We start from the raw sequence: 25,716 nt of genomic DNA on the forward strand, positions 1-25,716 counted from the left end.
AAGAGCAGGGTAACCTTACTTTGAGTTGCTTATTAAAGATTACTAAGAAATTTTTTCTTTGCATTATGTTTTGCTGAGACTGTACAGAAATATTAGTTTGGGAAAAAACTATTTACTGTTTTTCACATACTTAAATTTATAGAAACATCAATGGATTCCCGACTTCAAAGGATACATGCTGAAATTAAAAATTCACTCAAAATCGATAATCTTGTAAGTGTTAAAACTACAGTGCTGCTTTAAGTTTTCTATTTCTTACATGGTTGTAGAAATATGCAACTTTAGCATAAAAGGGATAATGACTGGTCATCTGTACTGCCTTGAGTTTATAAAAAATCTTCAGAAATAGGTTATATATGTATCTGTGTGCATATATATATATATATATATATATATATGAACATATATATATATATATATATATACACACACACACACACACTGTGATAACTGACAGTTATGATATTTTTGTTTCGCCTAAAGGATGTGAACAGATGCATTGAAGCCTTGGATGAACTTGCTTCACTTCAGGTCACAATGCAACAAGCTCAGAAACACACAGAAATGATTACAACACTGAAAAAAGTAAGTGATTTCAACTCATAGGCTTCTAAAATTTTTTCTCATTTTTTCAAAAGTATAAACTGATTAGGGAAAATCATGGTATTTATTATTTCCTCAGATACGACGATTCAAAGTTAGTCAAGTTATTATGGAGAAGTCTACAATGTTGTATAACAAGTTTAAGAACATGTTTTTGGTTGGTGAAGGAGATTCTGTCATCACACAAGTGCTGAATAAATCTCTTGCTGAACAAAGACAGCATGAAGAAGCAAATAAAACCAAAGACCAAGGAAAGAAAGGGCCAAACAAAAAGCTAGAAAAGGAACAAACAGGTATGTGTTAATTACTTTGAGGCTTGGGTTTTTAACTGAGGACTGCTTTTAAAAATGGTTTTGAGGGCTGGGAAGGTAGCTCAGTGGTAGAGTGATTGCCTTGCATGCATGAGGCCCTGGGTTCGATTCCTCAGAACCACATAAGCAAAAAGAAAAAAGCCAGAAGTGGCGCTCAAGTGGTAGAGCGCTAGCCTTGAGCTGAAGAGCTGAGGGACAGCGCCCAAGCCCACAACTGGACCCCCCCCCCCCCCAAAAAAAAATGGTTTTGATAACATTCAAACAGTATACCTTCAGCATGTGCCAGTAAGCTGGAAGAAGTGGATTTTGAAGAAACATAATATTCATATAACGAGGCTCTGTTATGCATTCATTGACCTTAAAATAGCCAAATAGTTCTGAATGAAGGTAATAGTGACTGGAGATGGTAATACTGCACAGAAAGTGCTTGTAGACAGTAAAAATGTGATAAAGCTTATTGGTAAACAATTCATTATTATTAGTCAACATTCATTATGACACAAGAAATCTTGTCAGGTGTACAAGAAACCCCAACAAAACCTCTGTTAGACAAAATACTCTTGTGTCTTGTATCAGAATGCTGGAGAACCACATTTGCTCCCTCAACTGCTCTGATCCTTCTAACCAAAAAAAGTAGAGTAACCAAAATGTAGCATCAAAGTGGAGATAAGCTGTTGATATTACTGTTGTTGTTTATCACTGATGTGATGTTACTGTGCTGTTTTGTCATCCAGAATACATTAGTTTTTCACTGTGCCAATGAAATGTAATTTTCTTTCTTCTTTTTTTTTTTTTTTTTTTTTACAGTTAACTGCTTCTGTGTAGATAAATATAAGAAAATAGTTGCTAATTAGTAGCACATAAATGTAGTCAAGGGGTCTGGAGGCATGGCTTATGTGTTAGAGTTCCTGTTGAGCAGGCAAGAATGACAATCAAATACTGTCAAAACCTTAATGTAGCTGGGCACCAGTCACTCATGCCTGTAATGCTAGCTACTCAGGAGGCTAAGATCTAAGGATCTTGATTCAAATCCAGCCAGGGTAGGAAAGTCCATGAGACTTTGCTAACTCATGGTGGGGAGTTAGTCATGGGGCTTCACCTCATAGCCTGGGTGCTAGCCTTGAAACTTTGAGCCATGGCTCCACTTCCGGTTTTCTGGTGATTAATTGGAGGTAAGAATCCCATGGACTTTCTTGCCTGGGCTGGCTTTGAGCCTTGATCCTCAAATCTCAGCCTCCTGAGCAGTTAGGATTACAGCCACCAGGCTCTGTGAGCCTGATTTAACCATCACTAGCCTTGAGCACAAAAATTTAGGGACAGCACCCAGGCCGTAGGACCAGCACCAAAAAAAAAAGTTTAAAATGTAACCCTCCAAATCCCATATTCCATAATCCAAAATAGTCTGCAATCCTAAACATTTCTGGGTAAGCATTTTGGATATGTATACTTAATCGGTACATGATTATAATGGACTCTAAAAATCAAATTTCAAACTTTTTCTTTTAAACTTCCATTAGGGAATCATAGGTCTCCTTAAAAATATGATGGGCAAGCTTTACAATAAAAAAAAAAAACAAAAAAAAATATGATGGGCAAGAAAGCTCCTGTGATTCACTTACTAGACAAAAAAATCCTATCAGGAAACACTAATGTTAACATTTTGTACTAAAATACTAATAATGATTATAAAATTTGTACTTGAGTCATTTAAAAACCTGTATTTATGTAAAAAACTTGGAATTAACATAGTAAACAGTTGTAACATTTTGTAGTCTATCTGCTAGTAACAACTGTTAAATGAGTAATCAGTTCTTTTCTCCATAAAGAACAGTAATAATCTTTTTACTGAACCGTAGCTGTTTAAAGGCCTTGGCTGATGACAGTTGACAAAACAGTATTATTTGCTTATTTATCTTGCTGTTCCAGGAGCTGTCCCTGGGCTTCTTTTGCACAAGGGTAGCACTCTACCCCTTGAACTCTGGCTTTTTCTGTGATTAACTGGAGATAAGAGTCTTACTGACTTTTCTGCCTGGGCTGGCTTCCATCATGATTCTTGGATCTCAGCCTTCTGAGTAGCTACGATTACAGGCATGAGCTACCAGCACCTGGCGACAATACAGTATACCTGTACTGAAATGGTATCAAGAGAGGCACAAGACTAAAGGGACAAAGGGTGCGCAAATGCAGTCCTGTGCAACTTATAGGCAGGGATGGGAGGGGGGAGCAATGGGGAAAAGGAAAGGAAGGGGCAACATTGTCCAAGAAGCATGATATTACCTGACTTACTAGAATTGTAACCCCTTTGTATAATTCTTATTAATAACAAAAAAATTAACTGGGGGGGAAAAAAGGACTTGCTTAGGCAGTTTCACATGTAAAAAAAAGGCATCAAATGTTTAATATTAGAAACAAGTGCTATGCTATAACACTTTGTAGAAAACATTTGAAAAGTAATGTCTTTCCATTGGAATTCTTCTAAAGGTTCAAAGACTCTCAATGGAGGATCTGATGTCCAAGATAGTAATCAGCTGCAACACAATGGAGACAGCAATGAAGAAAACAAGGACAACCATGAGGCCAGCAGTAAAAAAAAGTGAGGATATACCTTAATGGGTCTTTGTCTGTTTCTCTCATTTACATGTTTAATCATAGTACTGCTCCAAGATTATTTCTAGAGGGCTTCATTTATTTAACTTCCTACATTGCTGGTGATCAAATTCAGGATCTCAACCACACTTAGACTAGTGTTCTACCCATGGCTGTAGGGGTTATATTTTAATCAGTGAATTCAATAAAGGCAAGAATACCAACAGTTTGGGCTGGGAAGGTGGCTCAGTGGTAGAGCGCTTGCCTTGCATGCCTGAGGCCCTGGGTTTGATTCCTCAGCACCACATAAGCAAAAAGAAAAAAGCAGAAGTGGCGCTGTGGCTCAAGTGGTAGAGCACTAGCCTTGAGCTGAAGAGCTGAGGGACAGCACCCAGGCCCAGAGTTCAGGCCCCACGACCGGACCCCCCCCCCCCCCCCCAAAAAAAAAAAGAATACCAACAGTTTATATAAAATTAATTTGCCACTATATTCAAGGAAATTGTGCTAGGTAGCAATACAATTTAAGAAAAATTACTCTAAGATGGAGACTGGTGGCTCACACCTGTAATCCAAGCTACTCATGAGTTAGAGATCTGAGCATCAAGGTTCAAAGCCAGGCCTGGCTAGAAAGTCTGAGACTCTTTTATCTCCAACTAACCACTAGAAAACCAGAAGTGGAACTGTGGCTCAAAAGTGGTAGAGCACTAGCCTCCAGTGGAAAAGTTCAGGGAAAGCATCCAGGCCCTGAGTTCAAGCCCTACGGCCCACCAAAAAAATTAAATAAATACTTTCACTGGGTGCTGGTGGCCCACTCCTATAATCCTAGCTACTCAGGAGGCTGAGGTCTGAGGATCATAGTTCAAAGCCAGCCTGGACAAGAAAGTCCCATTAGACTTTCATCTCCAATTGACCACCAAAAAATACAGAAAAAGCTCAGGATCAGTGCCCAGGCCCTGAGTTCCAGCCCCCCAATTGGCCACTCCCCCCCAAAAAATTACTCTGATTTTTTAAAAAATTGAAATTTTCATAGTTTGCTGAATTGTGAGGAAAATATATTAAGAACTAACAACTGTTTTATACTGTGATCCTACCCTAAATAACTAGCTATTTAGTTATGTAAACTGTAATCTTAGTTTTGTTCAAGTATTTGAAATTTAGTGTCTTCTAATTCTGAAAATAGGGGAAATCTCTTTCTATATTTCTCCCATTTTATTGTTTGATATTGATATCATAGATGCATTAAAAAGCATGATACTTTTCTTGTTATTTTACTTGATCTGTGTAATAATTTGGGAAGATACAACACAGTAAAATAAAATTTTGAACAAGGGTTTCTTTTCATGATTTTAAAAATAGAAGGCTCATATTTAATAGATTTTAAAGGAGTTTTTACACCTTTTCTCCTCCTTTAGGCCATCTGGAGAAGAGAGAGAGACTGAAATATCGCTCAAGGATTCCACACTAGATAACTAGGTTGACCTGGACTATAAAGAACATATGAGAAGTTTGTAATAGTTTTCATTTGAAATATTTAGACTGCTGAAAGTTTTTAATTTTGTAAGCATAGGTTTTGATGTTTAATACTTAAGTTTTGAGGGAGAAGATCCCTTTATCTTTGTTTAAAAGTAATTGAACATTATTGCTAATTGTACTTGTGCAGTATTAACAACTTCATTATACAGTAAATGTGTGTGTGTGTGAAATCCACTTAGAAAATGCTAAACTGCCTTTCCAGACATGGTTGTAGGATATTTTCAATTAGCGTGTCTATGTTAATGTGTAATTGATAGTAGAACAAGGTTACATTTTTAAACTGCTACTTGTATAAATCTTTCCTCTTTTCCCATATATGATGGGTTTTGTGGCGTTTTTACGAACTTGGATTTATCAGACTGTCTTTTCACTGTGTGAGTTTTGTAGAAGTTGAGCATTTTTATGGTTGGATAAAATGTTACTTCTATACAAGTACTCAGTCTCTCCTTTATCAAAAGTTAATTTTAATCTCAGTTTACATTCCCTGCTTTGGTAGCAATGTGTGGTCTGTAGACCTTTTTGTATGACTCCTCAAGTTAACTTTTGAAGGTAGTTTAGTTCTGTGGCTAGGAATTCAGTGATATCACATAAATTCCTGACAGAACCAAAGGGGTACATATAGGGATGAATCTGGCTTTAGAGTTCAACTATCTTAAGATCTTTTCCACAAGCAATAGTAACAACAGAAAATGAAAGAATTTTTTTGAAAATATCCTTTTTAAGTTACTAATTCAAAAAAAACAAACCACTCATTACGGGAAGTCACAAAGTAATTTTTAATTGGAAAAAAGGCAATCCCTAATGCTTAGGTGATTAATAAAAGTGCTATGTTAGGAAAGTAACCTATTGAAAGCATGGCTATATTAAAAGGGAATTGGTATTTAATTTTTATACATGTAAGGATCACAAAGGGTAGAAAGATTACTCTAAGGTAGTACATTATATTTATGTATGGACTCAAGCACAGTGAACCAATGTTATTACAAAATTTAAGATTAAAGAATGGCATATCTAAAATACTTTGGATATTAAGTTCTTATTTTGAAAACTATATGAGAAATGTTTGTGGCATTTATTATGCTTTAACTTCGAGAATAATTTGTTTTCATTGGCACCAAAACTTTGAATTGGTAAAATTGGAGTTATGCCTTTGAAATATCTTACAACAGAACTACTGTTTTACAGAAACTCTAGTTAAGCCATAGTATTGTGTGAACTTCTTTTGATTAAAAATTTTTTCTATCAAACTTAGTAAATTACTCTTGCTACTTTCTAAAACAAGTGAAGGAATTTTGGTTTGCTAAGGAAATAATTTCTTAATTAACTGCTGCTTAGAGATATAGTAAGCTGGTGATGATAAAGGTAGTATTTTTAATTTTTGTTCATACTGCCCATTCTTCCATGATCCAGCTAAATGATTTGTTTGCATAGGCTTAATAACTATGCTCTAACCAGGGATGTCTGTGTTGTTTTCTTAAGCAGTTACCTGTTGTTGTTGTTTTGTTTTTTTAGTTCATGCAGGTAATGGGGCTTGAACTTGGCCTGAGAGCTGTCCCTATGCAGTTTTGCCAAAGGCTAGCAGTCTGTCACCTGGAGATCAGAGTCTCATAGACTTTCCTACCCAAGCTTACTCTGAACCTTGATCTAAAGATCTCACTCAGCCTCCTGAGTAATTTAGGATTACAGATGTGAGCTACTGGCACCTGGCAACAGTTGCCATTTTTAATTTTGAAATTTTGCTCATAGTCTGATTCACAGACAGAGCTCTTAACATTTTTATAATCACCAAGAACTTTAAGAAACATTGGTTCTACTTAGTTTTATGTGGCTGGGCACACTTCTGTAACCCTAGGTATTCCAGGCTGAGATCTGAGGGTCGCAATTCAAAGCCAGCATGGGCAGGAAAGTCCTTGAGACTCTTACCTCCAATTAATTACCAGAAAACCAGAAGTGGTACTGTGGTTCAAATGGTAGAGCACTAGCCTTGAGCAGAAAAGCTTAAGAGACAGTGCCCACTTGCTGAGTGCAAGCCCCAGGACCAGCACCAAAAAACAAAGTCACTGAGGTTATTTCAATGAAGTCCTCAGATTTCAGCCTCCTCCTGAGTACGATTACAGGCCTCAGTCACCAGTGCCCACCTGTTTTGTGCTTTTTTTTAAATCACTGGAAAACATTTTGAAGAGCAAGAATTGTCGACCATTTTCTCAGCAGTTTGGAGAAATTTCAGATGTATTTCTAGATTCAGAGAACCTGATTGGAAGCTTGTATATAAAAATAATTTGACCAGGGTACCTTAAGCCACACGACTATTATGTTCCCTGTTTTTGCAAACTCAGTGATCATAGAACACTAACAATGTTCCCTACTTACACTAACTTACCTGTTTAAGACGTTATGGCAAGGTGAGATCTGCCATGAAATCTTGTACCAGAACAAAGGCTTCTGTAACTCTACTAGCACTTCACTAGTAAGTTTTTAAATATTTTTTTGGTCAGTCGTGGGGCCTGAACTCTGGGCTTAGGCGCTGTCTCTGTGCTTTTCAGCTCAAGGCAAGCACTCCACTGCTGGAGCCACAATGCCACTTCTTGTTTTCTAGTGGCTTATTGGAGATAAGAGTCTCAAGGAGGGGCTGAGAAGGTGACTCAGTGTAGAGCGTTTGCCTTGCATGTTTGAGGCCCTGGGTTCAATTCCTCAGTACCACATAAGCAAAAAGAAAAAAGCTGGAAGTGGTGCTGTGGCGCAAGTGGTAGAGCGCTAGCCTTGAGCTGAAGAGCTGAGGGACAGCGCCCAGGCCCAGAGTTCAGGCCCCATGACCGGACCTCCCCCCCCCCCCCCCCCCAAAAAAGTCTCAAGGACTTTCCCTGCCCGGGCTGGCTTTGAACCATGATCCTCAGATCTCAGCCTCCTGAGTAACTAGGATTACAGGCATGAGCTACCAGCACCCAGCTAATAAGTTGTTTTTTTTTTAATGTATTGGAAATAGCAAACCTATATCTCTAAGCCCCCAAGAAATGAAGAATCTACTACTATATGGTTATATGCTACTACTATATGCTTATATTGTTGTGTTATTCTCTTAACAGTGCTGTTAGAGACAACTGTCCTTTTCCTAAGTAAAACTATCAATGTCTGAAAAGGATTTTGAAGCTAGAGAGAGATGTTTAAGGGAATACTATTGCTTTTCTGTACAGTGGTCTTTTGCACATGTACTCATCATTATACAGAGAACTAATTTCTAACTTGGAGGTATTGATAGATTCCCTACTTTAGTATCTGCTTTTGCTTCTTACATTGATACATGTAAAAGCCATGGTATATTTACTAAAGTTGCATTTCAATAAAGTCTTATTTCAGGGATTTTATAGGTCTAGAATGTATAAAGTTAGGCAGTTGTTTTGACATGAATTTAATGGGGATGCCAGCTGCCATAAATGATCAGTAACATATTGGGCAACACATTGTTCCTTGTTTCTCAGTTTTGTTAGTAAATAGGTCTTTGACAGTGTTAGCCCCAAGAACTAGCAGAACAAGATTCTCAATCATAAAGAAGTCTAGTACAGTAATGTTTTATCTGATACCTAAGTGGATTAGCTAATCTGTTGTAAGAAGTGAAAACCAATCAAAAACAAACCAACCGTTCTAAATTATTGCAAGAGCTATAAGAAATAGAATATTAATAAAGAAATCAAAATAATTTTTTACCTGTAGACTTCTAGGACTTGGGTAAATCACTCATCTTAAAGCTGTGATTTTTTTTCCAACATAATTTTCAGTTTGATCAATGTTAGCACCATTGGATACAAGAATGTAAAAATTTAGGCACAAAATAAGGCAGCCATTGAGGGGTGTCTAGTCCTTTTTGCTAATCCACTGAATGTGAATGTGAGCACCTTAGACATACCAGAAACAGGATGTTGATATATAAGTCCATGAAAATACCTTTACTGTCAAATCTTTTAAACAGGCTTTGTAATGGTAAGATGTTCTTAGCCATTCAGAGAAATATGGAATTCAGCTGGATGTAAATATAACCTAGAAGAGAAAAAGTGAAAATTGAACATTTAAAATATTTTAAAAGGGCTGGGAAGGTGGCTCAGTGGTAGAGTGCTTGCCTTGCATGCATGAGGGCCTGGGTTTGATTCCTTAGTACCACATAAGCAGAAAAGCCGGAAGTGGCGCTGTGGCTCAAGTGGTAGAGTGCTAGCCTTGAGCTGGAGAGATGAGGAACAATGAATGTCCAGGCTCAGAGTTCAAGCCTCACGACCTATTCCCCTTCCTCCCCACCCGCGGCCCCCCCCCCCCCCCAGCAAAAATTTTTTTTTAAAGAATGTACTAAATTTTATAACCAAAAGGGTTTCCCCAAGATTTTGATCAGGGGATTTATTTATGTTCCCTTTTGAATGGAAAAAGGAGTAACTATTATAAAAGGGACCCAAAAGAACATACTTAGTATTATTGTCCAAGAATGAGTGAGTCAGAAGTAGCAATCCACAAAACTTGCCCCTGTATACCTCCATGGTAGTATAAAATCAGTTACTGGTTCTTTTTTTTTCTTAAATATTAAACTTGGAACATAGGGGGGAAGGTGGCTCAGTGGTAGCTTACATGCAAGAGGCCCTGGGTTCAATTCCTCAGCACCACATAAGCAAAAAGAAAAAAGCTGGAAGTGGCACTGTGGCTCAAGTGGTAGAGCGCTAGCTTTGAGCTGAAGAGCTGAGAGACAGTGCCCAGGCCCACAACCCCCCCCCCCCCCCACCCCCTCCGCAAAGAAAAAGCTGGAAGTGGAGCTGGAGTACAAAAAAGCCCAGGGACAGAACCCAGACCCTGCATTCAAGCCCTAAGACTAGCATCCAAAGAAAAAGAGCATTGTATACTTTATTTCTATATAATAACAACCTATCACAAGAACCTATTATAAAATTATAATCATTCCTAATTTTGTGTTTATGAAATAATTTGCTCATTTTTAACTTCTCCCTGATTTTCCCTACAGATATTTGAAGGATCTTTACCTTGGAAGCTTCATGGTAGAAGGTCTAGCTCTCAAATTCTTCAAAGAAGCTGGGCGCCAGTGGCTCACGCCTATAATCCTAGCTACCTGAGGCTGAGATCTGAGGATCAAAGTTTGAGGCCAGCCGGGGCAGGAAACTCAGTGAGACTCTTATCTCCAATAAACTAAAAAAAGCCAGAAGAGGCACTATGACTCAGATGGTAGAGTGCTCTGGACAGTGCCCAGGTCCAGAGTTCAAGCCCCAGGACCCGCCAAAAAAAAAAATCATTCAAAGAATTTTCAAAATACTTCTGATACCTGATTTATCATTAATTACATTCTGACCTTAGCAAAAACAAAAGAACAAAAACCACTAAGGATACAGAATAGGCAAGCGATGGATTGAGAGAAATGAATGAGAATTGTGTATCTGCCCATATACATAATTAGAATATATAAAGCACTTCTATAAATCCATTCGATAAAAACAACCCAAGTGAAAAGCACAAAATAAATATATTTGGAATAAATAGTAAAAGATATTTCAAACATTTGGTTTTTGTTTTTGTATTAATTAAAGGTTCCAGGATCAACATATGGATAAGCAAGGAATTCCCCCAGTTTGTTGCCAGCTGAATCATAGTGGAGCATTCGGAAGCAAACATCACAAAAGAAACATGGGTCCTCTGGTGCAAAACTGTCATTGTTCGTCACCCACCTGTAATTTTTTTAAAAAAAGAGGTGTACATCATCTTTTAATGCTACAGCATGATGTAATATGTAAATAAAACATTTCCACTATTATCAGCTTACGCAAGTACTAAGTCAAAGAAGCACCTAACAATGAGATACTGTTTCTCTAAGATTTCCTTTAAGGATAAGTAGAGGAAACTACAGATGTAGAGGAAAAGATCATACATGTGCTGCAGCATAGCTGTCCTGCTGACATGGTCACTTTCAATAGGCCACTTGAAAACCATGATTCCTAGATGTTTAACCTAATATACTTTTTCTTAATTTAACTTTATTATATGCCCTTGTTTTGTTTGGGGGGACAAGGTCTTGCTAAGTAGCCAAGGTTAGCCTTGAAATCAAGATCATCTTGCTGCCATTTCCCAAGTGCTGAGAATGTATGTCACCATGCCCAGCTAGTATTTTTCTGTTTTTAATTGATGAATGTTTGTAACTGATCAAGATAAAGCATTCATATTTCCTTGAGCATTTACCATTTCTGAGCTCTGAGAGCCTTCTAGTTCAAGTTAATTTGAAATGTATCAAATTATTGTAGACACTCCTTATTGTGGAATAAAAAAAAAATCCACACATCTGCATGGCACTCTTGTTCAGGGGATATGGTAACCTGCATCGTTCCAAGTTTATATACATGCCACCAAGGCAAGCACTAATTTCTTTTGTTGTTGGCTGTGGGGCTTGAATTCTGGGCTTGGGCGCTGTCCCTGTGCTCTTCAGCTCAAAGCAAGCACTCTACCCCTTGAGCCACAGCGCCACTTCCGGTTTTCTGGTGGTTTTATTGGAGGCAAGAGTCTGATGGGACTTTCCTGCCCGGGCTGGCTTTGAACCTCGATCCTCAGATCTCAGCCTCCTGAGTAGCAAGGATTACAGGCGTGAGCACCCAGCTAAGCACTAAATTATTTTAAAACTGGTAAAATATAGTACTGGCTAATTTGGAAACAATTTAGTATTCTAGAATGTTTGCCTTTCAATATCCTTTCACTTTAATTTCAACTACTTTATGTTTTTCTTTGGGGGGGAGCAATACTGAGATTTGAACTCAAGCATGTGCTCTACTGCTTTGTTCACCAGCCCCTTTTTGTATTATTTTGTACAGAGAGTCTCACTTTGTGCTTAGGCCAGCCTGAACTGCAGTCATCCTACTTATTTTCCCTTATCATTGGGATAACAGGTGCATGCCATCTCTGTCAGTCATTGATTGAGCTAAAATCTCAAACTTTTAATTCCTTGGCTGGCCATGAACTGTGATCTCCCCAGATCTCTGCCTGTCAATTAGTTAGGATGGTGATTGCTGTTTCGTATGGCTCTTTTTAACCCAAGGCTAGATGAAGACACTAACTTATTTTCTATTGCTGTAAATAGTTTTAAAACTTTCACCCATTTGCAGTAATAATGTAAACATACAGACTCATATAAACCCTACACTTTGGGCAGTATTGAGACTTGAACCCAGAGACTGTGCATGTTAGGCAACTATTCTATCACAGAAATACACATCCATCCCCCATCCGTCGCCCCCCACCCCCACCTTAAAAAAGTTCTGAGGCAGAGTCTTACGCTGCCTAAGCCCAGCCTTGAACTCGCACTTCCCTTGTCTCAGGCTCAAACTACCTAGGGGTTAGGACTGTGTGTCACTACACCATACCAAAAAACTTTGGTAATTATTTTGACCTCATTGTATGGAATGTGCTCCATTTTTTCACTAAGGAAAAGCTGTATGGTGGGTGGAGCTGGTCTTGTAAACTCTGGGCAAGAGGCCACCTAGATATTTCAACCCTGAAGTTATATACATAATCTAAGATATAGCCCTATCCATCTATCAATCATCTATCTCCTCACTTAAAGGTGCTCCTGGGAGCCAGGCACCAGTGTTTCATACAATCCTAGCTACTTAAGAGACTGAGCCAATCCTGGCAGGAAAGTCTGTGATCTCCAATTAACCATCAAAAGCTCGAAGTGGAGCTGTGGCTCAAATAGAGTACCAGCCTTATGCAAAACAGCTCAGGGACAGTGCCTAGGGACTGTTTGTTCCAGCTCCAGGACTAGAAGCTCAATTCAGTGGTAGGATACAAGTGGATTAGCATGTGGGACCCTGGGTTCAATCCTTAGTTTAAACAAAATGCTCTATTTTAACCTTCTAAACTGACTAGTGCTTTCCCTGTTAGATAAAGGTCCTTACAATCTCAAGGCAAGATTGCTTAAATACAAAATGGAAAACAAGTGCTCAAAGTACTTAATTTTTAGAGACAAAAAAAATAGGTACCACTCACCTAGCTGTGTACATTTTACACACAAAACATTTTCTGGTCCATAGCCAGTGCTTTTTAGTAAGAAGTGGATAAAGTTTTCTATCCAAGCAGTCGTCATGATGCACAAGCCTATCATTTGTGAGAAAATGGAAAATATTTTGGTAAAAACTTAGGATATATAAAACATTATGTGTACTTCAATATTAGGAACATAAGATTCTATTTTCAAGTTTTAGTTACAAAAGATTTAGCTAAACTGACTTGTTATACCAAGTTTGACTCACCTGTTACATGAAATCCTTTCTTCCAGCAATATTTTAGATTATACAAGGTGTTTTTTTTTTTTGTTTGTTTTTGGTTTTTGCCAGTCCTGGGGCTTGAACTCAGGGCCTGGGCACTGTCCCTGAGTTTCTTTTGCTCAAGCCTAGCATTCTAACACTTGAGCCACAGTCACATCCAGCCTTTTCTGTGTATGTGGTCCTGAGGAATCGCACCAGGACTTTATGCATGCTAGGCAAGCACTCTATCACTAAGCCACATTTCTAACCGCAAAGTATTCTTTCATGTGAGTTTGTAGATCTCTCATGCTAAAATATTATTACCCTCTAAAAAGGAGCTACTGTATACAGCGTTTTTTTTCTTTCTTTTTTTTTTTTTTTGTGGGTCGTGGGGCTTGAACTCTGGGCTTGGGCGCTGTCCCTGTGCTCTTCAGCTCTAGGCGAGCGCTCTACCACTTGAGCCACAGCACCATTTCCAGTTTTCTAGTGGTGTATTGGAGAAAAGAGTCTCATGGATGTTCCTGCCCCAGCTGGCTTTGAACTGAGATCTTCAGATCTCAGCCTCCTGAATAGCTAGGATTACAGGCATGAGCCAGGGGCGCCCGGCATACAGCATTTCCTAAATGTATGACATCAGAGAATCCTTGCTTTAACACTCAGAACCTTTACTTAAGGAACATAGTTGGAGCCAGAGTACTCAATGATGTTTTTCCTAGCTTGAATGGTTATCAACTTGGCTCTTTTTTTTTCGTTTTTTCCACTATTACTATTATTAAAATAGTCTTAAGTCATTAAAAATCCAAGTCAGGCTGGGAAGGTGGCTCAGTGGTTGAGTGCATGCATGAGGCCCTGGGTTCGATTCCTCAGCACCACATAAGCAGAAAAAGCTGGAAGTTGGGGGGAGGATGGGGTGGGAAAGGAAAACAAAGGAGGAGGCTACAATGCTTGATAAGAAATGTACTCATGGGCTGGGAAGGTGGCTCAGTGGTAGAGTGCTTGCCTTACATGCCTGAGGCCCTGGGTTTGATTCCTCAGCACCACATAAGCAAAAAGAAGAAATCCGGAAGTGGCGCTGTGGCTCAAGTGGTAGAGTGCTAGCCTTGAGCTGAAGAGCTAGGGGCCAGCACCCAGGCCCAGAGTTCAGGCCCAACGACTGGACTCTCCCCCCAACCCAAAAAAAAAAAAAGAAAAGAAATGTACTCATTATCTTGCCCATGTAATTGTAACCCCTCTGTACAGTATTTTCACAAAAAAAAAAAAAAATTAAAAATTTAAAAAAAATTTAAAAAAGCTGGAAGTGGCACTATGGCTCAAGTGGTAGAACACTAGCCTTGAGCTGAAGAGCTAAGGAACATTGCCCAGGCCCATGAACAACCAAAAAATAAAATAAAAATCTATGTCTGGCTTCTGGTATAACATGAATTGGTGGGATTTTAGTTTTAAGTATCAGAATTATAATACTTTTTTGTTTTGTTCTTCCTGTTGTGGGCTTGAATTCTGGGTCTGGATGCTGTCTGAGCTCTTTTGCTCAAGGCTAGCAATCTACGACAGTGCCACTTCCAGTTTTTTGTGAGTAGTTAATTGGAGATGAGAATTTCATAGGGACTTTTCTACCCAGGCTGGCTTTGAACCATGATCCTCAGAACTCAACCTCCTGAGCAGCTAGGATTACAGGTGTGAAGCACGGGTGCATGGCTGAAATGTTGTTTTAAGAAACTATGTAAAAAGTAACCACTCTATATTTCACATGTATGATAACATTCAAAAAAATTAAACTGTAAAAAGTGGAAATTAGCCTTCACCCTGCCACTAATCAGCTGCACAGCTTCAGACAAATCCCTTAAAACATTATGTGCCAATTTATATTCTTAATCTGAAAAATGAAATCACCTATTAGCCTAAATATTTCTTGTCCTAACACTTGACTTAATTTTTTTGGAAGAAAATCATACTCAGCTGCAATAGGGGGCTGGGAAGGTGGCTCCATGGTAGAGTACTTGCCTTGCATCCATGAGGCCCTGGGTTCAATTCCTCAGTACCACATAAGCAGAAAAAGCGGGAAGTGGTGCTGTGTTTCAAGTGGTAGAGTGCTAGCACTGAGCTCAAGAGCTGAGGGACAGCGCCCAAGCCCAGAGTTCAGGCCCCACAATTGACAAAAAAAAAAAACGCAATAGAAGGACAAAGGAGTTCAAGGAGCCAGTCTAGTCTACAGATCAAGCCCACTGTCTTACCCATAAAAAATGATTAAACTTTTGGTGGTAATATGGAATGTCATTTAATAATTAAATTACCTACAAGATGAAAATGACTTTTTAAGTCACTAATAAAGATTTCTCAGCAAAGTCGGTTTTATCCTTAGAACGATACCTTTTATAGCACTATGCCTATACTACAAGCACTTAAGGAAACTAAAACTATCCATTTTTTTTACTTGTTTTCAGCCACTGAATAAACAATCTACTTCTGAGCTTCTCTCTATCTTACATTTGCTATGATGCACATTCCCTTGCATTTAAGAAAAGCGAACAGAATACCTTATATAAACTTTAATAACATTACCAAAACACAAATTCTGTATAAAAAAAAAAGTTCATACGAACATGAGGTTTAAGTTCTGACTCTTACAAATGCTTTCTATGCTAAACGTGTGTGTGTGTGTGTGTGTGTGTGTGTGTGTGTGTGTGTGTGTGTGTGTGTGTGTGTGTGTGTGTGTGTGTGTGTGTGTGTGTGTGTGTGTGTGTGTGTGTGTGTGTGTGTGTGTGTGTGTGTGTGTGTGTGTGTGTGTGTGATGGGGCCTGAACTCTAGGCCTGGGTGTTGTCCCTCAGCTCTTCAGCTCAAGGCTAGCACCCTACCATTTGAGCCACAACGCCACTTCCGGCTTCTTTCTGCTTATGCGGTGCTGAGGAATTGAACCCAGGGCCTCATGCACGCGAAGCAAGCACTCTACCATGGAGCCAACTTCCCAGCCCCTCTATGCTTAACTTAAAAAAAAAAAATTAGCTACTTAACTTTGTTATATAGCTAGAACTACTATGCTTTTAATTAAGTAATGTTTAAATTATGACGGTACTACTTATTTAAGCCCATCTCTTTAGTAGACATTTTTCTGGTTGGATATAATGTAGTGACTAATTTGGTTCCCAATTTTCTGACTGAACAGTGGACGGCATATGTTAAAGCATCAGTGGAGGGCGGGGTGCCAGTGTAATCATAGCTACTCAGGAGACTAAAATCTGAGGATCTAAGGTCAAAGCCAGCTCAGACAGAAAGTCCCCAAGACTTGAACAAAAAAGCTAAGGAAGGTTGTGAGGTCCTAAGTTCAAGGCCCAGGATTAACACACACACACACAAGCAAAGCACCAACAGAGCTCTCTCGGTTCTATTTTTCTTCCAAGTCATGAATTCTCAATGCACATGGCTCCAGGTTCCCAGCACATTGTGCTCTAGGTCTGCTACGTAGCTATCAAATGAGAATTTCATTTTCCCATGAGATCTATTATTTCAAATGCATCCCACATCTTCACTATGTTTTACTCTGTAGAAGCTTCCTAAACTGAGCGAGCGCATGGCTAAATTTTACATCAGTCACTGAGACTATAAAGAAGTAGAAGCAAGGGACTTTTCCAAAATCACTAATTCTTTGTACTCATTTAATAAAAACATGGGTATATCATTGCTTTAATCAAGATTTAAAATGGTTTCTCAAATGGAATTAAGCAATAGAGCTGGGCCTATTCCTTCACACTGATCCTTCTTAACTGGTATTTCTTAAATAAGGAAATGAATAGCTTTATTCATGAGAAAGAGGTATCAGTTATATCAAATATTAAACTAATCCCCAAATCTCCTCTTAACTATTTTAATTCCTTTCCAATTAAAATCTACCAAAGCATTTAAAACTCTACATTTGTCAAATATTAAAACTGTTCTTCTTTTCCTCCAGTTTCCTTTGATCTCTTACATTTTTGCAAAAGGACAAGAGACTCAGAATAAGGCTAGGGATATAGCTTAGTGGTAAAGCATTGCGAAGTACTTTTCCCCAGCTACACACACACACACACACACACACACACACACACACACACACACACACACACACACACACACACACACACACACACACACACACACACACACACACGAAAAAACCCACCACCACAACCTCTTAGAAATAGCCTAAGAAGGGCTGGGAAGGTGGCTCAGTGGTAGAGTGCTTGCCTTGCATGCTCGAGGCCCTGGGTTCGACTTCTCAGCACCACATAAGCAAAAAGAAAAAAGCCAGAAGTGATGCTGTGGCTCAAGTGGTAGAGCGCTAGCCTTGAGCTGAAGAGCTGAGGGACAGTGCCCAGGCCCAGAGTTCAGGCCCCACGACCGGACCCAAAAAAAAGAAAAAAGAAAAAAAGAAAGAAATAGCCTAAGAATACAGTTGAAAATAGCAAACGGCCATAATAGGATACAAAATAGATGACTGCTACTACCTAAGTACTAGCTGTTTATATGCAAAATAGGTATGTGTTAAAAATATATAGACATTTAAAAAAATATATATATATAGACATTTAGCCGGGTGCTAGTGGCTCACGCCTGTAATCTTAGCTACTTAGGAGGCAGAGGCTCAAGTGTAGAGTGCTAGCCTTGAGCTGAAGAGCTCAGGGGCAGCACCCAGGCCCAGAGTTCAACCCCCATGACCGACCCTCCTCCCACACCCCCCCAAAATTAGACATTTAACCTAACAGTAATTTACTAACAGTAAAGCATTTCTTATAGATTTTCAAAAGTTAACAACAGAAGATACAAATGGATGCAAAGAGTTGATTATTCCACAGCAGATATTTTTGCTGCTCCCAAGGCAAGTGACAGTGGTGATCTATTTTAATTTATAAAAACTACTTTTATAATATATTAGATAACAATAACAAAATGCTCCAAATGCTGCTACATACCTTATGTCTGTAATGACAATAACATGTTCACAGTCTCCCTGGTGACAGTATAAGTAAGGAAAGCCCAGTTTAATTTTTAGGTCATTGAAGGTAAAATCTTCCATTCTAGCAGTATGCAACTTTCCATAGCCTCGATCATGGGATTCTGACCATTCAATGATGGTTCTGAGATGGGGAAAAAAGACAAGAATGTAGCATTTTTCCAAAAAACGCGAGTAAAGAGTTTGTACCTGCAGTATTTCAGATTATCTAGCTCACCCAATAAACTGGAGAGCTGCCATCTTGACAGAAAGACCATAGTGACTGACACATTTTCGGACTAAGAACACTGAATTTTCTTCATCTATCAGAATAATTCTCAAAGTGGGGTCCAGCAGATCAAAATTATCTTCAGAATTATATTGTCTGCCAAATTCTCGTCCACTCATAAGATTTTTAGTGGCTGTGTAGACTAACGCTACTATTCTCATTTAACTTTGGACAACATTTTTTATACATAGCTTACTAAGATTAATATTTTCATATTTCATAGTTTCAATGCTTAATATGGTAAGTACTAATAACTATAACCTACATATACTATATCGCTCTTTGGGGCCCTTAATTAAAAGTTGGGCTGGGAAGGTGGTTCAGTGGTAAAGTGCTTGCTTTGCATGCATGAGGCCCTGGGTTTGATTCCTCAGCACCACATAAGCAGAAAAAGTCAGAAGTGGCACTGTGGCTCAAATGGTAGAGCGCTAGCCTTGAGCTGAAGAGCTGACGAGCAGTGCCCAGGCCCAGAGTTCAGGCCCCACGACCAACCAAAAGAAAAAAAAAAGTTAATTAAAAATTGAGTTGAGACCAAGTTTGAGAAAACTATTAGAATATGAATACAATATAATATATTCAATACAATGAATACAATTCAATACAATTCAATGAATACAATACTCAAGAGGCAGAAACCAGAGGCACTGCAGTACGAGGTCAGCTGGAGCAAAAAGTTGGCAAGACCTTCAACCCTTTTCTCAATCAATAATCCAGACAAGGTGACTTGCCCCTAAAGTCCCAGCTAATGAGAGGATCACATCGGAGGATGCTCCAGGAAAAAGTGAGAGACCTTATCTAAGAAAGGTTAAAAAAAAAAAAAAAAGCTGAAGACAGAGAACCTGACTAGTACCATGAAGCCCTGAGTTCAAACTCCAGTATAGTTTAAAAAAGAAAAAAAAAGTGATGGGGAGGGAACGCTAGATGTTTATACATAAACATTAATAATGGGGCTAGGCCATTAGTAATAAAAATGGTCTCATTAAAATGATAATAGAAAAAGCCAGGCGCTGGTGGCTCACGCCTGTAATCCTAGCTACTCAGGAGGCTGAGATCTGAGGATCGAGGTTCAAAGCCAGCCTGGGCAGGAGAGACCGAGAGACCGTGAGACCGTGAGACTCCTATCTCCAATAAACCACCAGAAAACCGGAAGTGGCGCTGTAGCTCAAGTGGTAGAGCGCTCGCCTTGAGCTGAAGGGCTGAGAGATAGTGCCCAGGCCCAGAGTTCAAGCCCCACGACCGACAAAAAAATAAATAAATAAATAAATAAAATCATAATAGAAACTGGGCTCCGGAGGCTCACGCCTGTAATCCTAGCTACTCAGGAGGCTGAGATCTGAGGATTGCGGTTCAAAGCCGGTTCAAAGCCAGCCTGGGCAGGAAACTCCATGAAACTCTTATCTCCAAAAACCACCAGAAAACCAGAAGTGGTGCTATGGCTCAAGTGGTAGAGCACTAGCCTTGAGCTGAAGAGCTGAAGGACAGGGCCCAGGCCCAGAGTTCAAGCCCCACGAACAACAACAACAACAACAACAAAGATACTAGGCTGGGTGCCAATGGCTCTTGCCAGTTATCCTAACTACTCAGGAGTCTGTAATCTGAGGATTGAGGTTAGAAGCAAGTCCAAGCAGACAAAGTAACTCTCATCTTCAATCAACCAGCAAAAAGCTGGAAGATGTGAATCAAGTAGAGCACCAGCTTTGAGTGAAAAAGCTAATAAGCAAGATTGCAGTCTCCTGAGTTCAAGCCTCAGTACTGGCACAAATGAAAAGATATTAACAGCTAAGCACCAGTGGCTCAAACCTGTATTCCTAGTTACTCAGAAGGTTGAGATCTGATGATCGTGGCTCAAAGCCAGCCCAAACAGGAAAGTCCATGAGACACTTATCTACAATTAATCAGCAAAAAGCCAGAAGTGGAACTATGGCTCAAGTAGTAGAGCATTAGGCTTTGAGCATAAAAGCTCAGGGATAAAACCCAGACCCTGAGTTAAAGCCCCAAGACTAACACACAAAAAAAGATATTAACAAGGATTCTAGTATTTGTTTTTTTTGTTTGTTTTTTTGGGTCCGGTTGTGGGTCCTGAACTCTGGGCCTGGGCCCTGTCCCTAAGCTCTTCAGCTCAAGGCTAGCGCTCTACCACTTGAGCCACAACGCCACTTCCGGCTTTTATTCTTTTTGCTTATGTGGTGCTAAGGAATCGAACCCAGGGCCTCAGGCACTGTACCACTGAGCCACCTACCCAGCCCTGGATTCTAGTATTTGTGTACCAAAGAAATGTCATCAGCCTGGTAATGGTGGCTCATGCGGTAATCCTAGCTACTCAGGAGACTGAGATCTGAGGATCAAGGTTCAAAGCCAGCTTAGGCAAGAAAGCCCTGAGATTTTTTTTTTTTTTGTAGGTCGTGGGGCTTGAACTCTGGGCCTGGGCACTGTCCCTCAGCTCTTCAGCTCAAAGTTAGCACTCTATCACTTGAGCCACAGTGCCACTTCCGGTTTTCTGAGTGGCTTATTGGAGATTAGAGTCTCAAGGACTTTTGTGCCTGGGATGGCATTGAACGTGATCCTCATATATCAGCCTCCAGAGTAGCTAGGATTACAGGCATGAGCCACCAGCAACAGGCAGTCCTGAGATTCTTATCTCCAATAAACCACTCAGGAAAAATGGAAAGTGGTACTGTAGCTCAAGTGGTACAGCACTAGCCTTGAGCTGAAGAGCTCAAGGATAGCACCCAGGCCCAGAGTTCAAGCCCTACAACTGACAAAAAAGAAAAAAGAAATGTTATAATATACATATTATACATAATATACATATTATATATCCTTACATGGATACAAATAGATCTCTAGTCACCCAGGGCAAGCAGTAGCATACACAGGACAAGCAAGAAAGTACTATCAACTAAATAACCAAAGATTAAAATGCTATCAACTAAATAAAGGTTAATAAAATGCCTCAGTGGCATCTACTTTTTTAGATGTAATGTTCAATGTACCATGTTCAATACAATTTTCAAGTTCAATACAAAATTTATAAGTAATTTCTCAACAAAGATCCTCAAAAGTTCAACAATAGGATTTATGGAGCTATCACTAATTTGAGAATTACAAATAGGGAAAATTTTGGAAAACTATACCTGCTCAAATCTCTGCATTCCGGGTATCTTTTATCATTGTAAAATGTCCCTTCAAAATAAAAGAAGGCTGATTTATATAGGTCCTAAAAGAAAACAGATGGTATTAAAAGAAAGCCTACTCCTGAAAATTATCAAAATGTTCAAATAATCTTGCAAAATTTATATATCATAAAATCACTCTACTATGTTACAATAACTTTGTTGATCTTCATAGAATATGTTCAAGTCATAAACTTATTTGAAATTTAGTAGGACTCACCCACTATTTTGTCTCAGACATAATTTTTGGGGCTCTTTTCATTCTTATCCTATTACTATTTCAATCACTAAGAGTGATTTAAATATATGTATTTTCCTGAGATTCATGTAACCCAATTAGAAATTAAATAACTTCAATAAAATTATATGCAAACTGGGCACCCGTTGCTACTATAATCCTAGTTACTCAGAAGGCTGAGAGCAGAGGATTGCAGTTTGAAGTCAGCTCGGGCAAGAAAGTCATGAGACTCTCATTGCAGTAGCCAGAGTGAAGAAGCTAAAGACTCAAACCTTGAGTTCAAGTTCCATGACTGACACAAGACAGACAACATACATTTACATATATATATATATATATATATATATATATATGCAAATAGTACAGTTATTTTGGATACTACAATTAAAAAAACTAAATAGTTACATCTTTTTTATTTCCCCAGTAATAACAAAGATCACTGAGTTATGTTTTTTTAGCCTTTTTTGTATTTTCAATGTATATTTTAAAAATTCTCTAAATTTTCCATAACTCACTGGTAGGTGGAATATGAATTTCTATTTTTTTGGGGTCCGGTTGTGGGGCCTGAACTCTGGGCCTGGGCGCTGTCCCTCAGCTCTTCAGCTCAAGGCTAGCACTCTACCACTTGAGCCACAGCGCCACTTCTGGCTTTTTTCTTTTTGCTTATGTGGTGCTGAGTAATGGAACCCAGGGCCTCATGCATGCAAGGCAAGCGCTCTACCTCTGAGCCACCTTCCCAGCCCATGATTTTCTATTTCTATTGAAGCAATAAATCTTGCCTAATGTATCATAGTAATAATCACAGTGGGTTGAACTCTCAGATTCTTTCATTCAACCAGACTTCACTAAAGATGTAACTCTTAATTTTCAATGAATAAAACCATTATATTCCTTGTCGATTGTTAAAGAGATAATAAAAGATATACTTAATGCCATGTGTGGGTATAATTTATCACTTAACTTCTAAACCCCTAACACAGTAAGATATAATCTAAAATAAAAGTTCTAAAAGAATAACTATTGCCTTATTTTGGAAGGAAAATATTTTGCTTATTATAAAATGTTTGTCTAGGGGCTGGGAAGGTGGCTCAGTGGTAGAGCGCTTGCCTTGCATGCCAGAGGCCCTGGGTTCGATTCCTCAGCACCACATAAGCAAAAAGAAAAAAGCCAGAAGTGGCGCTGTGGCTCAAGTGGTAGAGCGCTAGCCTTGAGCTGAAGAACTGAGGGACAGCGCCCAGGCCCAGAGTTCAGGCCCCACGACCAGACCCCCCTCCCCCCCCCAAAAAAAAAGATGTTTGTCTAGAACTTCATCTTAAGCAGCTTAAATAACAAAAAATTTTTAAACATATTTAGCAATTGCAAGGTAAATTCTCAAAGAACAAAAATGGTTTCCAGGGCTGGGAAGGTGGCTCAGTGGTAGAGTGCTTGCCTTGCATGCATAAGGCCCTAGGTTCAATTCCTAAGCACCACATAAGCAAAAAAAGCCGGAAGAGGCTCAAGTGGTAGAGCGCTAGCCTTGAGCTGAAGTGCTGAGGGACAGCGCCCAGGCCCAGAGATCAGGCCCCACAACCAGCAAAAAAACAAACAAAACAAAAAATGGTTTCCATCTAAATGTCGTCCATTACTAATCTTTCCTTATTTCCTTGTAGCAGAGAATGTGAGTACTATCACTCACAATGAATTTTAATTTCCAATGTCAACCAGAGACAGTCACTAACTAGTTTCCCTACTGTGTCAGAATCTCAACTAGTTGAGCTGATCAAATTCCAAGAGAGGAAGAAACACCAATCAACATAGAAGTTACTTGTTATGTTTAATATGGAAAATTAACTGAAAGAATAAAGTAAAATCGAGAGCCGGCGCTGGTAGCTCATGCCTGTAATCCTAGCTACTCAGGAGGCCTGAGATCTGAGGATCGCGGTTCAAAGCCAGCCCGGGCAGGAGAGACCGTGAGACTCCTATCTCCAATAAACCACCAGAAAACCGGAAGTGGCGCTGTAGCTCAAGTGGTAGAGCACTCGCCTTGAGCTGAAGAGCTGAGGGACAACGCCCAGGCCCAGAGTTCAAGCCCTACAACCGACAAAAAAAAAAAAAAAAAAAATAGATGGATAGATGATAAATGACAGAGATAGACTGATAATCATTTGTCTGGCTTACTGGTTAGACTAGACTATTATTGTTCCATGATTGCCAGTGGAATACATGTCAAACTTATCCACATCAATGACATCAAGGACTTTTTAATATTTCCCTTGGTATAACAATGGCACGGCATAATACATGGCATTTGGCAAAATGCTGAGAACAGCTGATGATGGGCAATGCATACACATGGCTGTATTACACTACTCTTGCGTAGAGGTTTGAAATTTTCCAACAGACACCAAAAAGGAAAAAATACTCACTATACAATACAAATGCCAATCAGTAAAATAAAATCTTTTAAGGCTCAACATGATGTTATCAACAGCAAAATCTCATTAGTGTTAAAACAGTTGGAGTACAAGAAGTAAACAGGTCTCTGAACGTAACAGCTGGATAAAGTCCATGTTAGAAGGTCTTGCAAGGTGTCACTCAATGCCTATGCACCAAGTAAACAAAAGGGTAGGGGAGAGACATAAGAAGCCATATAATGCCACCAACTGGGCAAAGAGGAAATGTGGGGCTCCGAAGGGGAAATGACAGATGTGAATCCAGCCTCTCACCGCTTACTGGGCAACTGACAGAAAAGTTCTCTGAACTATCTTTTTTTACCTGTAAAATTCTATGCAAGGGGCTGGGAAGGTGGCTCGGTGGTAAAGCACTTGCCCTGCATGCATGAGGCCCTGGGTTCGATTCCTCAGCACCACATAAGCAAAAAGGAAAAAAAGCCGGAAGTGGCAATGTGGCTCAAGTGGTAGAGCGCAAGCCTTGAGCTGAAGAGCTGAGGGACAGCGCCCAGGCCCAGAGTTCAGGCCCCACGACCTAACCCCCCCCCCAAAAAAAAATTCTATGCAAGTACTTTTATGTAATAGTCACAACTCCAGCACCTTATTAATTCTTTCTAATATCATATATTTAGCATATGTAGGTATTTATTTAATAGTGAGATTATTATTTTTAGTAAATGGAAGAGGGAGAACCTAACAGTAAATGTTAATATTTTTTAAGTAGGACTATGGGTCGTGTAGCTCCTGCTTAGAAAACTGAAGGTATTAACACTGAAGTACTAGCACTAATCAAGCCCAATCAAGAAGAGTCTCCAAGATTTCCTGAAGGTAAGAGTGATTCCCAGATTGAACTCAAACTTCTCTAACAATGACATGTGTGCAATAAAAAGGGTGAATCCAGGCACTTTACTATTTTATAATTATACCTCTATTTTTTTTTTTTTTGGTAGTGATTAAGAAACTTTCGAAACTTTCTTCTCTTTTGAAGAAAAAGACAAATCTCTATTTCCTGGTTTAAGCAGTTTTAAAATTCCACTTGTTTCCTTTTCTCCTCCAAAAGCACTGAGATAACAACTTTGAAAACCTATCTTAAAACCATTTTCACGACTGGGAATGTGGCTTAGTGGTAGAGTGTCTGCCTAGTATGCATGAAGCCCTGGGTTCAATTCCTCAGTACCACATAAATAGAAAAGGCCAGAAGTGTTGCTGTGGCTCAAGTGGTAGAGTGCTAACTAGCCTTGAGCAAAAGAAGTTCAGGGACAGTTTGAGTTCAAACCCCAGGACCGCAAAAACAAAAAACAAAACAATAACAACAACAAA

At 39.3% G+C, this 25,716-nt stretch overlaps 2 protein-coding genes across 4 annotated transcripts in view; one reads left to right on the forward strand and one right to left on the reverse strand.

Moving 5' to 3' along the window:
• Positions 1–6,050, forward strand: part of Psip1 (PC4 and SFRS1 interacting protein 1) — a 46,447-nt gene extending 40,397 nt beyond the window's left edge. Inside the window, exons 12-16 of one of the 2 annotated variants that reach the window (XM_042692888.1) lie at positions 143–213; positions 484–585; positions 683–896; positions 3,396–3,507; positions 4,913–6,050. In XM_042692888.1, the coding sequence (XP_042548822.1) occupies positions 143–213; positions 484–585; positions 683–896; positions 3,396–3,507; positions 4,913–4,973 (560 nt within the window). In that variant the 3' untranslated portion in view covers positions 4,974–6,050. Of the gene's footprint in view, positions 1–142; positions 214–483; positions 590–682; positions 897–3,395; positions 3,508–4,912 lie in introns of those variants that run through there. The other variant, XM_042692890.1, reaches the window with a different exon arrangement.
• A 1,945-nt stretch (positions 6,051–7,995) lies between these two features.
• Snapc3 (small nuclear RNA activating complex polypeptide 3) overlaps positions 7,996–25,716 on the reverse strand; it is a 44,634-nt gene continuing 26,913 nt past the window's right edge. The window contains exons 6-9 of one of the 2 annotated variants that reach the window (XM_042692941.1): positions 21,691–21,773; positions 18,248–18,412; positions 13,047–13,154; positions 7,996–9,065 (exon numbers count right to left, since the gene is read on the reverse strand). In XM_042692941.1, coding sequence (XP_042548875.1) covers positions 9,020–9,065; positions 13,047–13,154; positions 18,248–18,412; positions 21,691–21,773 — 402 coding nt within the window. In that variant the 3' untranslated portion in view covers positions 7,996–9,019. Of the gene's footprint in view, positions 9,066–10,563; positions 10,742–13,046; positions 13,155–18,247; positions 18,413–21,690; positions 21,774–25,716 lie in introns of those variants that run through there. The other variant, XM_042692940.1, reaches the window with a different exon arrangement.

The sequence above is a fragment of the Dipodomys spectabilis genome, unplaced genomic scaffold (genome assembly GCF_019054845.1).
Source record: "Dipodomys spectabilis isolate Male_0828 unplaced genomic scaffold, ASM1905484v1 ptg000158l, whole genome shotgun sequence".
NCBI classification, from domain to species: Eukaryota; Metazoa; Chordata; class Mammalia; order Rodentia; family Heteromyidae; genus Dipodomys; species Dipodomys spectabilis.